The sequence below is a fragment of the Aplidium turbinatum genome, chromosome 1, assembly GCF_918807975.1.
Source record: "Aplidium turbinatum chromosome 1, kaAplTurb1.1, whole genome shotgun sequence".
Taxonomy (NCBI): domain Eukaryota; kingdom Metazoa; phylum Chordata; class Ascidiacea; order Aplousobranchia; family Polyclinidae; genus Aplidium; species Aplidium turbinatum.
This window is the reverse complement of record NC_137472.1, coordinates 43,978,993-43,996,561: the sequence shown is the minus strand read 5'-3', so window position 1 is coordinate 43,996,561 and position 17,569 is coordinate 43,978,993. Positions and strand designations below refer to the sequence as shown.

Below are 17,569 nucleotides of genomic sequence, written 5' to 3'. Positions count from 1 at the left end.
ATCGTTATTTTTATTTTGTATTTTGGCCTCAAAGCACACAGATTTGGCCGCCGAGAAGGAGCTCCCGAAAAAAAAAAACGAGTTTTAAGGCCTGTAGGCTACTGTGTTGCAAAATTTTCTGCCGTAAATATTATTTTGAGGCAAAAATGAAAGATTATTATTAGGCTAAAAGCGAATAGCAGAAATTTTTGTATTGCAAAATGTGCAGTTGCTTACATGACTTTAAAAGGGCACCATTTCCCCCCCTGCCCCTCCATCTGCAGAAAAATTGAGGGCAGGGGGGACATCCGCCCCCCTGCCCTCCCGCTTCCGGCGCCCCTGTACATGGCCTACTGCCCTACTTCCAAAAAAAAACTGAAAAAAAACTTTTCGCAAGATAAAATTTATCATAATATTGGGGGGGATATATCCTCCCCATCCCTCCCTACTTCGGCACCACTGATGATTCCATCACCCACCAGGACAAGAAACAATAGGCTAACTTAAACTGGATCTCAAACCTCAATCGTCGTAGGCTACTGTGTGTGTGTGATGTGCAGTCTGACCATAAGAGCTCAACACCTGCTCTCCAGGGCCACATCGAAACGCCTGAGGATGGGCTTCTTTTATGTCCGTTTTTCTTTCTCCATTTTATTATTATTATCATAACTGCTCATCCACATCAATATTAGTACGGTATAGACCTTTGTTAGCCTATGTCTTACATTTAACTTCAAAGTGGAAACACTTATTCCCACGTGGTCATACCCAGTGCAGCCTACTGCCTACCTCATGCACTGACAAGGCGTTTAGAACGAAACGGTGTGCCACTGTCTGTAGTTAAATTCTAGCTGTTAGGATTTTACCAAAGCAAAGTTTCAGAATTGTCAGCATATTGGCACACATTTTGTCGTGTTGAGAATTAAATGGATAGGCCTATACAGTATATGAAAACATAGAATAAAAAAAAAAGAAGATATCCTCGATAAAAGAATATTTATATTCAGCAAAAACGTGATAAAAAGCGAAAAACTGAGTGATCAACCACTTTAGTTGTAGGTTAAGTCAAAGCTTATTTTCCATTTTTCTGTAAACTTCATGCTAAAATCTAGAATGGCCTGCTGGAAAAAAACATTGTGTGTCTGCAAAGAAAAACATTGATGACAAAAATCAATGGTGTCAGAAAGAATGGAAAGACATGTACTTTTTATTTAACAAAAAGACTATGCGAAAATTGAAGCAAATTTATTACCAACATGAAATCATATCAATTTGTAGGGACCCGAATGAATTTCCATTGTTTTTAGCTTTCTACAAAAATGTAATTCTTACATAACATTTGCGTCTCTTAAAAAAGGCTCACTTGTTGTGCACCGAGATAATTTTGATGGATCATTTTTTACTCAACTAATCTTCCACCGACAGCTTTCCTCAAGTGATTCTGTTTAATGGCAAGTCATCGCTTTCAATCTTCTCTGCTTTAACAAAACGTTATATCCGCAGTTCACCTCTGCGACAGAATCTCACCAGGAGTTCACCCTAGTTTGTAAACATTGTTGAAATTTGCCAATTTTAAATTACGTAACTGTTTGCTTTTTCCTTTTTCTGAAAGTGGTTTATATACCTCTGCACAAAACAATTTTAACAGAGACTCATAATATTACTGAAAATTAACTCAGACTCATAAGATAACTTTTCAAAATTCAAAATCTAAATTCAATTCGAACTCACGAATAAAAGAACTTGAGACTCATTGTGTTACCTTTGTACCATCGAAGCTTTGTTACGCCACCAGCGGTTCTGTTGTCATCAGGGGAATAAACATTTAAATCAACAATAAAACCTCGAACCCCTGCAAATTTAAGCCACACAAGCAAGAACGTAACTGAATTAAGAGTTTGTATTAACCAGTGAAAAACCTAACTATCTCTGTTCAAAGTCGATTTAAATTTTTAACAAGGTGAATATTGGAGGTCTACTTAGGAAATCCAGCTGTCAATCAAAAAACCTGCACAATGCACATATCAGATTATAGGCTATGTAATATGTAGCCTATCGTCTTAAAAAGTTTGATTCAAGCCTTTTTCAGATGGATTTCATAAAAGAGGAAGTTAATAGGCTACAGAAGTTTTCCAACCTAAAGCAACTGGCAGTGTGCACTAGAGATGCAGCGAACCCAAAATTTTTATCCGCACACCGCACCGCAACTGACTCATCTATCCGCGCACCGCACCGCACACCGCAATTTATCTGGAACTTTGACACTGCACCGCACCGCACACCGCAAATTACAAAATTAAAAAAAAATATTTTAACGAGTTATTGTTTAGAAAGTCAATTGTAGGAAAAAGCATCCATGGCATATAACTGGTAACCTAGTACCAATACAGTTGTGCACTAATTGGCCAGGCTAACCAGATCATATTCTCTTATCAGCAATGCATCTAAGTTCTAAGACATAATACAAACTAAGACAAATAGAATGTTCCTGGATCCAGTATCAGGACTTTTGAACACTTTTTGTAAGCAATAATGCAATTATAATGCCAGTGGCTATATGAACTACACACACAAGAGTAAAACTTATAGCCTGAACTCACTGGGCTAACTGATATAGTAAATAATGCGGTAGTTGCGCTAGGCCTATAGCCTGGTAACTGAGCTTATCAGCTAGGCTACTAACCAAAAACATTCGTACAGCTTCCCTGACAAGCAAGCCCTAAAACCCTGTCAACTGCAAGCCATTTGCAATTTGCATTTGCATAGCTTTCCATCTTAGGGTTTCCGAAGGGAAAAATAACTGATCCGTGTTTCCAATTTAAATTTGAAGTTTCATAGCTGATTCTTGAAAAGTTGAAAGTTTACGTTTACGAAAGTTTAATTTCTTGAAAGTTTACGTTTACGAAAAATTAATTTCTTGAAAGTTTACGCGGCAAGCGGCGCGGCGCGGCTTTGTCATTTCAACCTTCCACGCGGCGCGGCGCGGCACGCGGCGAAAAAGTCAAAAGCGGCCGCGTACGCGGCGCGGCGCGGCGCGGCTTGCATCACTAGTGTGCACTGCAGCAGCTATGTAAGCTACCGATGCATAACTAGGGTTGCCAAATTTTTTTCCTCAAAATAGTGAACATTTTGAAAGCGCGCGACCGCATCCTCAAAGTTCTTAAAGCAGTGGCGTAGCTAGGAATTGTGAAAGGGAGGGGGGTTAACGGCCGGCGGGCGAAGCCCGACGGCGTCTTCGCCAAAGGCGACACCCAGTGGCGGGGGGTCTGGGGGGCCTCCCCCAGAAAATTTTGAAAAACGACTTTGAATTTGGTGCATTCTGAGAGCATTTTCAACAAAAATGTGGGTATAAGTATTCCTGTAAAATGGTGCTGTCTGGTGGCATAGCAAAAGGATAAGATCATGTTTTCTTGGGCATTTTTCGGTAATAAAGCTATGTCTCTATGTTTTCTTGTTGCTAATTTCTGGCTGAGATACCGTATTTGAATGTTTCGTATTGGTAAAACTCGCTCTTTTAATGCAGTTTGGTTTAAAATTAGGCAAACTTTGTTTTAAAGATATAGAGACTGAAAGCATCATTCTCAATATAGTGACGTCACACGCGTGCCAAAGGGGGGTTGTAACCCCCCAAAACCCCCTTCTTGGCTACGCCACTGTCTCAAACACATGCCAAAGCCCAAAATACGCGCAATTGCACCCTCTAACGCATGCCACACGCCTAAATGAGTGCAACCACGCCCAAATATGTAAAGAATTATTGCATAAATAATATGCAAAAAATTGTTGCAATTATGTGATGTTGTCTGACACAACAATTTGGTTCACAAGTGATACCACAGATGAAATTTAATAAAATTTTACTTTCTTGGTCTTCTTTAGCAAGTACTGTAGGCTATAGGGGAGACCGGGGCTAGTTGCAACATTTTTTGAATTATTTATTATATGTCTGTAAAAACAAGTCTGAGTAAATTTTTTGGAGATTAGTTGTATAGGTAGACTATTTGCGCATATTATTCCACCTAAAGCCATGTGATATGTATTAAGGATTTTAAGAAAATTGGCCTAGAAAAACTTCAATCGAGCGTTACAACTTGCCCCGGATCTGGGGCAAGTTGTAATACAGGCAGAGGCAAGTTGTAACAGAGTATTCTTGCTGCTAATAAATAGCAAACACTTTACTAAACATTCACTTTTGCTCAAGAAAGGTTTATTCACTCTTCAAGGTCAGAAAATGTTCACCAGAAGGTACACACTAAAGCAAAACTGCACTCAATATAATAGGCATTTCAAAAATTCACATTTTTCCTTTAGCCTACTCCTCACAAAGGTGACAATAATACTTTGGCAATCCCTCGGTACATTGAGAATGCGACCAACCATGGCACTTTTCACACCTGACCCAGTTTTCCCCCGGTCTACAACTGTTCGAATACGCTCGAAAGACATAGGCCTACAGGTGTTCAATGTTTTTTCTTACAATCAGTAGGCTATCTCTGGTAGGCTAGTTAAATTTACCTTCAACTTTCTTAACCAGTCTGTACAAAGTCACATGGCATATGTTGTAATCTTTGGCAATTTTTCGAATAGACTCATTTCCAGTGATGCAGGTGGAATATTCTCACGTTCACTTTTTCTTTTATAATTACGCATAATTGTAACAGTTACCAAGTAATCTAGCTCATTTACTGCCAAAGAACATAACACAGGTCTTGTTACATCTTGCCCCAATAGCAGTAAGCCATAAACTGTTCGATATTTCACCAATAAAATGCCACATATTTTTGGTCACCTTTAATTTTTTAAATACCTAAGTAAATGGTTATACCAAATAAAAAAGACCAGCCCACTAGCTTACTTTTTCTTGTCGTAGTAACTACAAGTTTATTTTTCTAAAATTTTACTTTCAGTAGGCAAAAAATGCTTTTCGTTATAACTCAACTGTACGGAGAGATATTAAAACGAGGATTTCTCTGTAACTTAGCTACAATACACTTGATAGAGGGCGCAATAGAGAAATACATTTTTCTGTTTAGTTGGGGAGAAAATGATAGTGTTACAACTTACCCCTGTTACTTTTAGCCCCGGTCTCCCCTAGTGCTCTACTTGTCACAGGTTGAATCCAGGTAATTGGCTAGCTAGTATCTTGCAGTGTACACAGCATTCCTACCTACTGATGCTAAAATGGCAAGAAAAGAGACCCACGATCAGTGTTGTACGTTGACGCCGTCAATTTGACGGCGTCATTTGACGGCGTCAACTTTTTGTTGACGCTGAGGCTAGCGCCGTCAATTCATTTTTCAGTTGACGGAAGTGATAGCGCCGTCAACTATTTTGCCGATTTTAAGCGTCAAGCGCTAAGCGTCATTGTTTGTTTTCATGGAAAATCTCGTTTCACAATATGAGTTTCACAATATATTCTGGCCAGCGCGACTCATCCGAATTACCGGCTTTGGCGTTGGTTGGAATGGCTCCCTGGAATACACGCGGAAGAAGTTCGCCAAATGGTGATCACCCATGTATTGAGAACAAGGGATCAGAGACAGAAAGCGAAAAATCCATGAATGGCATCGCGGACGTTGAATATACTTTTATTTCAAGAGCTCTATGCCCCTGAAAAGAGCGATGTTGGTGCAGTGGACCTCGCTAAAAGATTTATACATGCTAAACTATCACAGCACGCTTGGAACAGTGATATCTTTCCGACTAAACGTTCAACTTGTTTTTGAAATACAACACACCAATACCAACCAGTGCTGCTGTGGAACGCATGTTTTCACTTGGAAAGGACAATATGCGCAGGGGCGCCGGAAGCGTGGGGGGGGAGCGGATGCCCCCCTGCCCTCAAATTTTTGGATGGGGAGTAAAGAGGGGGAAATGGTGCCCTTTTAAGGTCATGTAAGCGACTGCACACTTTGCAATATAACAATTTATGCTATTCGCTTTTAGCGAATTATAATGTTCTATTTTTGCCTCAAAATAATATTCACGACACAAAATTCTCCATTACAGTAAGTTATATTACATCATTATAAAATAGCATGATGCCCTTCCGTGCCATTGTTGTTTGTATAGCGGACACTTGTATCATTACTCGATAATGAGCTGATAGATGAGCATTATCGCTATATCATATCTTAAAACTTAAAAACAAATTGGCTTTTCAGCAGCAAAAGTGCCCTTTTTTCATACTCCTGCCCCCTCCAGTCAAAAATCGCTTTGGCGCCCCTGAATATGCGTCCCAAACGCAGCAGATTGTCAGACAACGTTTTGAAATGCTTGTTTTTCTGCAAGGAAATAACTAATAGGCTGAGCAGCTAATTACAATACAGTCTCAAAACATAATATCTGCTCTTTATTTATAGCTATTGTTAGCCTGAACTTGGTTGAAATATTTCCGTTTTATGAGACGCTGGCAAAAAATAGCGCTAGAAATTAGCGCTGACGCTGAGGCTGTCAATTTCTTCAAGAGCTTACGCAGTCCTTTACGCCGTAAAGTTTTTAGGCAATTCGCGCTGACGCTGACGCCGTCAAATTATTTCAATGACGCGTACAACACTGCCCACGATTAGAAGCGCTAATTAGAACACTCCTACTTGCTTATGTAACTTAGTTTACTTAACATACTTTTCATGCGACTGCTGCCTTCAATAAAGGTTTGTTTGCAGAAATTTGTTCTTTAAATTCTAAGTAGGCTAAGGTAGCTAAAAGGTATGTTAAAGAATACACACAATTCACTTTTAACAGAATAAACAGCTAAACGGTTTCGCTCAGTGGCGTAGCCAGGAATTTTGAAAGGGGGGGTTTTGACGGCCGTCGGGCGAAGCCCGACCGGCGGGGGGTCTGGATGACCTCCCCCAGAAAATTTTGAAAAATTACTTTGAATTTGGTGCATTCTGAGAGCATTTTCAACAAAAAATATGGGTATAAATATTCCTCTAAAATGGTGCTGTCCGGTGGCATATCAAAAGGATAAGATCACGTTTTCTTGGGCATTTTTCGGTAATAAAGCTAAGTCTCTATGTTTTCTTGTTGCTCATTCCCAGCTGAGGTATTTAAATGTTTGGTATTGGCAAAACTCGTTCTTTTAATGCAGTTTCGTTTAAAATTAGGCAAACTTTGTTTTGAGGCATAGAGATTGAAAGCATCATGCTCAATATCATGATGTCACACGCGTGACAAAGGGGGGGGGGGGTTGTGACCCCCAACCCTCCCCCCTTGGTACGCCACTGGTTTCGCTCATCTGTCCATATGTTACCCATAACACTAAAAATTCTCTCAACATTGGCATTAGATACAGGGAGACATTGCATACTGGACAAATTTTAACAATTTAGGTGCAGTTTCTTTCTGAAAGAAGTTAGTCCACTTTTCCAGCGATGATCTTAACTTATTATAGCCACATCACACATGATTGAGTAGCTGGCCTACACAGTCTATAAACAAACAGTTAAATGGCCAAACTTCTAGGCTGTTAGTTGCTCTGGCTAGTGGCTTTCAGTTTGTCAGCTACCTAGGCTGTACACTACAGTGTACACTCCACTGTTGGACTTCGTGCTGGCCAAGCCTGGCTTTGGCGAAATTACACTGGGGTAGCATATTAGGGGTTTTTCCTCAAAGCACCAGACTCATGTGCTTTTACTCTCTAAGCAGCAGAAGTGTATAGTCACTGGTTAATCCATGGCTATTGGCTAAAATATATTGACAGAATTGTAGACAAAAATTAATTGTCAAAATAGTGAACATGTTCACTATCACTATTAGCAAAATAGTTTACAGTGAACATTTTCTTAAAATAGTGATTTGTTCACTAAAATAGTGAACATCTGGCAACCCTATACATAACTTATGCATAATATATAACTAACTATTTATTCGAAATTAGATATGAAATGAAAAAACTGGAATAATTTGACAGACAAAATATTACAAACGAGTTACATGGTGTAACTAAAACCCTGCCACGTAACATATAAAAATAACTGAGCAGATAGCGTGTTTAAACTGTAACAAAAAAGTAGCGGCAGTTAATTCATTTGCAGGCTTCATTTTTAAACTCATATTCATGACCAATTTTGTGCAAGTGAGGTGAAGAGGTCACCTGTCCCAATCATTTACTGTGTCGAATGGAGTCAGACAAAGTGGAGTGTTAAGCCCCTATCTTTTTGCCGTATGTATTGATGAGCTTTCTTATGACTGTGCGACATGGCAACCCTGTAATGTCATGGTCGACTGAACCAGGGTTGCCAACTGGTATATTTATATACCAAATTCCAGAAATCTGGTATATTTCAAACCTGTTTGGTATGCGATTTTTTCGTTTGGTATCTTTTGGAAAACTGGTATATTCTTGGTATATTTTTGAAATTAAAAAAACTGTTTCTGAATTTCTACCAGAGATTTACTTTACAATCTGGCAACCCTTTACAGTAACAGTAGAGCATAGGAAATTCAAAATTGAATAATAATGGCATCAAGGAAATGGAAACCACGTTATGATGGTCAACGAAAATTTCGTTCAGAATGGTCTGATGAATTTCCTTGGATCTCTAAATCAAGTGATGGAGGAGATGCACCTTATTGCAAACTTTGCGGAAAAGTGCTTGCGGTACGAAAAGCAGCCATCATCCAGCATCAGAAAATGCAACTAACAATTCAAGAAAAATAACATTTCAAAGCGTGTCACCTTCACTGGAAGTTAAAAAAGTGGAAATGGAGCTTGCTGCTTCGGTATGTTGTCATTGTTCTGTATCAACTGTGGATCATTTAAGTGAGATAGTAAAAAAGCATGGCACAGGCAGTGCTTTAGCCAATATTCGCTTGCACAGAACGAAGTGCTCCAAAATAATTCACAACGTTTTGTCCAAATCATTATTTGAAAAATTCATGGAAGATATAAAAAACAAGCTCTTTTCTTTAATTTGTGATGAATCTAGTGACATTTCCTCTGACAAACATATGTGTGCTCTTGTGATTTACTTCAATGAAAGGCTTGAAAAGATTGATGTTGGGTTACTCGGATTAGTTCCCGTCACCAGAGCTACAGGAGAAGCTTTGTTTTGTTTGCTGAAACAAACTCTTGCAGATGCTGGTATGGATTTGAAGAACTGCATCGGATTTGGAAGTGATGGAGCAGCAAATATGGTGGGAGAGCAAAACTCGTTGTTTTCAAGGATTTTGAAGGAATCGCCCAGCTGTGTTTTGTTTAAGCGCATTTGCCACAGTCTTGCTCTGTGTGTAGCGAAAGGCTTTGAAAAGCTTCCTTCAGCTTTAGGCTTTCTTTTAGCTGAAATTCCATCTTGGTTTAGTAAGAGTGCACTTAGGAGAGACGAGTACAAGACTTTATTTAAGGCCTAGGATACTGCTGAGAGCAGTTCAGCTTCTCTTCCTTTCCAAAAAATGAGTGCAACAAGGTGGTTAGTACGCGGAAAGTTGATTACCAATCTATTGGAAAGTTTTAAAAGAATACTTTGCAGCAGCAGAGCTAATTGGAACTCAAGCTGTCAGATACAAGGCTGCAACTCTACGTAATATCTTGTGTGATGACATAACTTACTTGTATTTAATTATGGTTGCTCCAGTGATCCAAGAATTTGAAAAGGTTAATGCATTCTTTCAAGCCTCTAAGGCTGGCCCAGAGAAAATGATTAGTGAGTTGGATGTGCATCACAAAACCCTGAAGCAAAGACTCTATGAGACTCGGGGATATCAAAAACCAATTTCACTTATTGATTTTGATTCAAGATTTCAGTCTGAATTGTTACGCTGCAAACGAGAATGCTGGAAACTCACAATTTATAGTTTCGGTGGAGCTTCTACTTGAGCGATGCATGCAGTTTTTAATGGAATTGTTGATTCAAGTTGAAAAAAGGCTCCCTTCCTCTAAGCAAATTTTTCAAGGTCTCAGTGGCCTTTATCCAGAGTCTGCTACTATTCGGTGAGTTTCTAACCTCTAACCCTATCCCCTAAAACGGCAATAGCCTACTAATTAGGCTACGGTACCCGATAATTTAAAAAAAAATAATTGAAAAAATCACCAAATAGGGATCGGACTCACCGAAACGGGCCATTCCGTTCATCCAAATGTAGTTCTTTCACAGATGTCACGTTTACCGTTTTCGCAACTTCCATTTCAGCACCTTCTATCACGTAATCCAGATCTTGAAAGCCAGTACAGAAAGTTAATTTGTCACATATGGGAAGAAGAAAAGTCTGCTTTTCCTGACGAATTACCAAAAGAAACTGTTCCATTTTGGCTTGGTATCCGAAACTTTGAAACTGTTGATAGTTGTAAACCCTACAAAGAGTTAGCACATTATGCTCTTGCTTGTTTGGCTACTCCAGTCAGTAACGCTATTGTTGAGAGAATGTTTAGCCACGTCACTTGTGTAAAAACTAAATTCCGAAATAGGCTTAAACTTCCAATGCTAGAAGCAATTCTGAGGGTAAGGCATTGTTTAATTATGAAAGGAGAATGCTGTAAGAAATTTGATGTTACCCAACGAATGTTCGCAAACTTTAATTCACATAATATGTATGATCTAGAAAATGAGAATGGAAATGAGTTTGAATTACTTGACTAAACTTTTCCATTCATATTATCAATGCATTGTCAAACATTTATTTTTCAAGGTTCTTGATGAAAAATGGCCGGTTTTGTTAACATGTATTGTTTGTCGAAGTGTTTTGTTTGTGGGAAATGCAGTAAAGGAAGGAATGAAGTGGAAGGCCATGATGATGAGTTCTGCCATGGCATCGAAACAGTGACAGACTTCTGTTATCTGGGTGATCGGATAGATGGAAGTGGTGGATGTGAAGCAGCGGTGACAACAAGGGCAAGATTGGGCTGGGCAAAGTTCAGGGAATGTGGGGAAATGTTGCATGGCAGAAAATTTTCACTAAGGATGAAAGGAAAAGTATATCGGAGCTGTGTGCGGCCTGCAATGCTATATGGTAGCGAGACATGGGTATTGAGAGAGAGTGAACTGGCAATCCTGAGAAGAACGGAAAGGTCAATGGCGAGAGCAATGTGTGGGGTGAAAACGAGAAGGGAAAAAAGGACTGAAGAATTGTTGGATATGCTAGAGATGAGAGAGACCATAGACCAAATGGCAAGGGCAAATGGAGTAAGATGGTATGGACATGTGATAAGGAGGGAGGAAGGAAGTTTTCTTAGAAAGGCACTAGATCTAAAGGTGGATGGGAAGAGAAAACGCGGTCGTCCAAGAAGAACGTGGAAACAACAAGTGAAGGATGAATTTAAAAAAATCGGACTGAAGGAGGAAGATGCAAGGGACAGGGTGAAATGGAGAAAAGGGATAAAAACAATTGCTGCGCGGAAACAATCGGCCACCCCCACTAGTGGGGAACAAACCGACGATGGATTATGATGATGATGTTTGTATCATAGGCGCCGACTTTTATTTTTGCACGGGGTGGCGAATAGCACAATATGGCAACCTAAACACTTTCAAACTGCATGTTTTTGTTTGATGTTTACTAAGCGTGTTTCGTTGATGCAATTGTCTTTTCACACCTGATTTGTAGCTCGATAATTTACAAAGCAACTTTAAAACAAAGCACAGGAGGTATGTCGTGAATTTTATTGTTACGTTGCTGCTCTGACACTTAACATTTGGCAAAAGTATTTTTGCGAACAGCAGCTCTGTCAATCCAACTGTTAATCAACTGGTCAAGTTGTAACCGTGAAGCTTCAGCTTGATAAACATTTAAAATTAGGACCTGGTTCAATCGCTGTTGCGTCATGGTAGATCGCAAGTAGGTTAAAAATTTTCAATAAAGATTTTTGAGAGAGGCAATAGAAAGATCGTATTTTATTGATTAATAAATTCCATTGTAAACCTAACAAGTGTAACAATGACTTATGACAAGTAACAAATAAAACGATCGCAACAACAAGGAAAAAACTCGTAGCCACGTGTTGCGTAATCTTCACGTAGCTTGCTTGTTACGCGAGTATCATGCTTGTATTGCTTGTGACAAAAACAATCATTTTCTTCGCAATACTGTATTGGTTCACCTCTTGCTTTACGTTGACTTAAAGCGAAAACCAACCAATGATCAAAAAAGATTTAAACGTCCGTTCAAATTACATTTATTTGCAGTAAGTAATGTAACCTAAACGGGGTGGCTGCCACCCCGCCACAGCGGTTACGGGGTGGCGTGGCCACCCCGTAACCCGGCGCCAGTGGTTTGTATATGTGCTTCTAATTGCTCATAGTTTGTTTGTTTTTTTCAGGTAAAAATAGGTTTGGTATATTTTAATTCAAAGTTTGGTATATTGTTGCCTTTACAATCTGGCAACCCTGGACTGAACATTGCATTGTCTCGTTTCCAGTGCTATATCGTAACCCGATGTGTAAGCTGTTTATCGGTTCTTGAATAAAAACGTTGTATAGAAACATAACATGGCGCTGCGAGTAGTTCAAATCTGTTATTTAAAGAGAACAGAAGTATGCCTTTCACTTTTAAAAGAAGTGACATTCCGAAGTTAGATCTTGATATAGATCGAGGAAGTACGTTTGCAGCTTGGGTAGAAGAATGGAATGCCTATTCTTTAGTTTCAAAACTAACGAAAAAAAAATGGCGCTACCCAGTACAATGTCTTGAGACTGGCTTTCTCCAGGCGTCAGTAATCTAGGCTCAGGGTTGGAAGTAACGACTAATTGTCACTATTCGATAGCGTTATTCGTTGCTTTCTGAATATCGAATGCTTATACCCATTCCTTTTAAAAATAAATATCGAATGCTCGTTATTCACTGCTTTTTTATGCAAGCAACGAAATCATTATTCCTTTTTCACTAATCGATATTTAGGAGAACTGCTGAATCATTTTTTGTTGTTCACTTACTTCGTCGTCAAAACGAATTTACGAGATTTAGTTTTCGGATTACTATCCGACCTAGTCCCCTTCCGGTTTTCGAACTTTTAAGGATTAAGGAAAATTTTGCGGCAATACAGTTCAGGAAAACCGTGCTAGTGAGAGTCGTTAACAGTGTTGCCAACCTTGCGGTTTTTCGGCAAGTTTGGGCTTGTTTTTTTCGAGTTTTCGTATTTTTTTTTTGAGCTTGCGGGTTGCTTGTTTTTGGGCTTGTTTTTTGGCCAGTCAATTTTTAGTTATTGCTATTCATTGCTTTTTTTAAAGTATCGATAGCGGAAAGTCATTGCTTTTTTGGACACTATCGAATAAGGAAATAGTCATTGCTTTTTGACTAACGACTTCCAACCCTGCCTAGGCTTACCAGACGATAAGAACCAAGATGTCAAAAGCATTATTTAATCTTTGACAGAACATGTTGAAGGAACCGTCAACGAAACGGTAGAGCGTAAGGCGTTTCACAAAAGAAGACAACACTTGAGGTGAATCTTTTGATGACTACCTTTTGATGACGCCACTTTGTAAGAACGTGTAACTACTGTTCTGATGAATGTTCAAACAAAGCTATTTGTGACCAGATTATTGAAAGAATTTTTGATGGCGATGCGATAGAAGAGCTATTACGTGACCGAAAGTTGACTTTAGATAAAGCAGCAGCCACATGCCACGCTCACGAATCAACAAAGAGCCAACATTAAAAGTCACGTGATCAACCGTACTTCTGCGCGCGCACGTTTTCGAGACAGAGAAAAGGTGACATCATTCTCACCACGTGCGCAGACTGAAAACAAGAACCGAATGAACAAATATGGTAGATGTGGCCGACCATGGCACAAGAACATAAAAAAACTGCCCTCTCAAAGGTAAAACATGTCATAAATGTGGACAACTGGATCATTTTGTGTCCCATTGTAGAAGCAGTGGCTCTGAACGCCGCCTGCCTCATACCACTCCACCTGCTCACACGCTTGGGCAGATCTCTACAGCAGCCGGTTCCCTGTTGAAAATAGGATGCGAGCAGTCTTCTATTTGTACGATGAGTAACAAAGCTCCTACAGTTACAGTTCATATCACTGGTCTTAACGGGTCCAGCACCATTGACGCACTATCAGATTCTGATGCAGACGTGACGACGCAGATGTTTTCATTCTATCATTGTTAGAAGATGTTGAGAATCTCCTCCAACCATCCCTCAAAGCAGCTTCGTCAGTAGATGGAACACCCTTGTGTGCGATTGGAGAATTACCAGTCACCATAACGCTTGGTGAAATGACAATGGAAGAAACGATCTACGTACTTCCATCCATTCCAGGAGGACTCTTCCTCTCGTGGAAGTTGGCGAAGGATCTACGAATATTGCCAAAAGACTACCCAACACAGATCCAAAGTATCTGTCAAACTTACACCGGTCTCACAAGAGTGACTGAAAATGAACTCCTCAAGGAGTCTCCAAAAGTTTTCGATGGACAAATTCGAACAATGGAGGGCGATCAATTCTGCATTAAACTGAAAGACGATGCAAAACCGTTTTGTGTTTCCACACCGCGTTTTCTGCCGTACGCTTATCGGAATAAATTACGGGAAGAACTATCCCTACTTGAAACGCAAGGCAACAGATCGATCTTTGAGTAGCGAGCAATCAAATCTTGTTGCTCAATAAAGAGCTGACGTGCCTGTTGCCTCACCTGCTCAAGTACAGTAGTTGAATTATGCTCTACTTCATCTTCTGTGGAAAGTATCAGTGCAACATCTAAAATGCCTTACACTGCATCCGCATGTGTTGAAATGTAGGTTTTACAATTTACATGAAGGCATAACAGCATCTCTTGTTTCAATTCGACCCTTTCCAAAAGCTTCAACAAGAGTAGACAAGCATACATCTCAAAAACGTTATTCTGCTGTTGTTACTTCAACTCCCGAATAAAATAAAAATAGAAGATGCCTTCATTATGAGAAAAGCTAAAAAGACTGGCCAAAACAAACCAAGTGAAACCTTTTAAAGAAGAATTGCAGCCAGAAATCAAAGGAGTGGCTCTGCATGGTGTGCGATGATTCATACTCAAACTCTGCATCAGGAGAAACATGGATTATGTGTCTACACTGCAAAGGCTGGTCACATGAAGCATGCACTGACTTTGAAAAGCAATATGTTTGTGAAAACTGCAATGAGTAGTTGGGTAGAGATTGTGTGCTTGCTACACCCAATAATAACTTAATGCATTGTTTTTGGTGGTGTTGTTGCTTGTTTGTTTGTTTTTTCAATTAAATTTGGACCATAGGCATACGAAGCCGAGCTATGTTAAACTTGATAACGTTGCTCGGCTTCGTATGCCTATGGTTCAACAAGACAAACTCTCTACCGAAGCTGTATAATTAAATTTGAGTGTTCAAAAAATTCTGGCAGACTTTGTTAAATATTGCATCTTTAGATGTTTTCTCTTAAAGGTAGTCTTCTTAAATAGTTATAAAAAATAGCTGATTCCAGTCTTAACAAAAGTAACATTTCACCCCATACTGTGTAACAACTCACCCCGATACTGGGGTGAGATGTTACAACTGACTCATAGGTATGTCAGTTATGTATATGCAAATATTTTTAAAGCTTAATTAAAAATAATTAAAGTTGCGATTATAACAACCGGTCAGGCGGTCATGCGACACTAATGTATTAAATTTGCAGCAACATTGTGCAAATAGTAAGAAAGAAATCTTACATTTACTGAAAACTGTAACAACCCTCCCCGTTCTCCTCTACCTACAATGCTAAAATCCAAAAAAAAACGCAGTTTGAACTAGCTGACTGTACAAAATCTGACCAGAGACATTCACGTTACTACTCGCAGTCCATGATACGCAATGTAAATCACTTTTTAAGATGCTTAAAATAATTATAATGCGTGTTTTTATATAATGCCATACCCATCGCAGAATGTGTTTCTCCTTGGCACTTTACAAAGCAGAGCTTAAAAACTTTGGATAAATCTATTTTTGTATGACATCATGAATGTTAAAATGTTGCTTGGTTTACATTCTGATTATTCAAAAAAGCAGCCACTCTACTAAAAATCGTATAACCAGTATATGTAACACTTATGACAGTTATTAACAAACTTGCATAAAAATGAATATAACTCCCATAAATTAAATCCATAAAAATGTCTCAGAAACCAATTAATGTAGCCTGTATCCTCCATCTCTTAAAATTGTCCATGCTGTGTCTGTACACCAATCGTCTTCACAGTGTTAACCAACCATGGACCGCTTCCGCCCACGCGATCGAACTTCTTCTAATTTATTCAAAGCCACCTTGGAATTTTTAGATACAACTTTATAAGATTCCAGCAATTCAGAAAACAAATTTTCTGACTTAGGGTGGGTGCTAAGAAACGCTCTTTCTAAAACGTACAGATCAACACCTTTGTCTTCTGCTAATGAAGAATATGAACTCAGTCCAAAATCGATCAAATATATATCACTTTCTTTTATGTTATCATGTTTTCTTTCATTAGCAAGGATCATGTTTGATGTAGTAAGATCTCCATGTATAATGTCTGCATCATGCATTTTAGCCAATATTCTTCCAACAACTTTTGCCAAAGAATACAAGTTTTCATAAGAATTAGATGAAGATAGTTTTCGGCATTTGATTATATGCTCTCTCACTGTAATACCGTCAAGTTTCTCTAAGAAAATCGTATTTCTGGCAAGATCAACAAAGTAAATAGCTGGTGTAAAAATACCAATTTTTCTGCAACGCTGCAAGGCTCGTATTTCCTGAGTAACCCGCTTCTTTGTGAGTTTTTCATCTATTTCAGGTAGACGATAAAGTTTTGGAAATCGTTCTTTAACAAAACAGTTACGTCCAAAGTATGTTGTTTCATAAAGTTTGGCTTCAGCTCCTTGCTGGATAAGATTCATACACTCAGCATAAGACTCCATAGATTTGATTGTATTTAATAGAAACCTTACACAAACAATTGCAACCTTATTATATAATCTGTCACAAAATGCAACAAAACTAAAAGTAATCATAAATAGTAACAATGAAAGCAAGAAACAAAATAGTTCACAATGCAAAAAATTAAACTCATAGTTCAACAACCAGTATCAAAATGATTGGTTTCATTCTTAGCATTAAACTATTCCAAGATAAAAACCGAGTTGTCCCAGCAATTTATCACTTAAATAAATCTAAATCTTTTGGCTGAGAAACTGTTATTGCAAGCTTAGTTGTGGAGATTTCATGTATACTGATGAAGGAAACTACAAATAAAGCACCGTTGACCGATATCGGCAGTATAAATGCATTTTCTTGACTGTAAATCATTTCCAGTAACTAACTTCATGATCAAATGGTCTATTTCAATAGTGAGAAAACTGCAGCTTGCGATCCTCATGGGGCTCGCCGACATGTTTTTTGTGGCTTTATTAACTGAATAGAAATATTCTGATATAGAAATATTTAGAGCTCGACCGATATATCGGTCAGCCGATATTTATCGGCCAATACCAGGGGTAGCCGATATATTGTATCAGCTATTTTTTGCCAATAAATATTGGCCAGCAAAAGCACACTCAGGTCTCAGAACCAGTCATACATGCCTTTAGAAGAAACACAAGTTGCTCAAACAAACCAACAACCTCATCTAATGTTGCCAGTGCTAGCTCATTGGACAACATGTTTGCTGCTATGC

The 17,569-nt window shown here is 38.9% G+C and overlaps 1 protein-coding gene across 1 annotated transcript; it reads right to left on the bottom strand.

The window, feature by feature from the left end:
* Positions 1-15,717: 15,717 nt before the first annotated feature.
* LOC145777193 (EKC/KEOPS complex subunit TP53RK-like) lies at positions 15,718-16,868 on the bottom strand. The gene has a single exon (XM_082588517.1). It carries the CDS (start codon positions 16,812-16,814, stop codon positions 16,119-16,121), a length of 696 nt encoding a protein of 231 aa, XP_082444643.1. The 5' UTR covers positions 16,815-16,868; the 3' UTR covers positions 15,718-16,118.
* Positions 16,869-17,569: the final 701 nt, after the last annotated feature.

Excerpts from the sequence above, each read along its gene's own strand:
- LOC145777193 (XM_082588517.1), bottom strand. The coding sequence starts at position 16,814 with ATGGAGTCTTATGCTGAGTGTATGAATCTTATCCAGCAAGGAGCTGAA.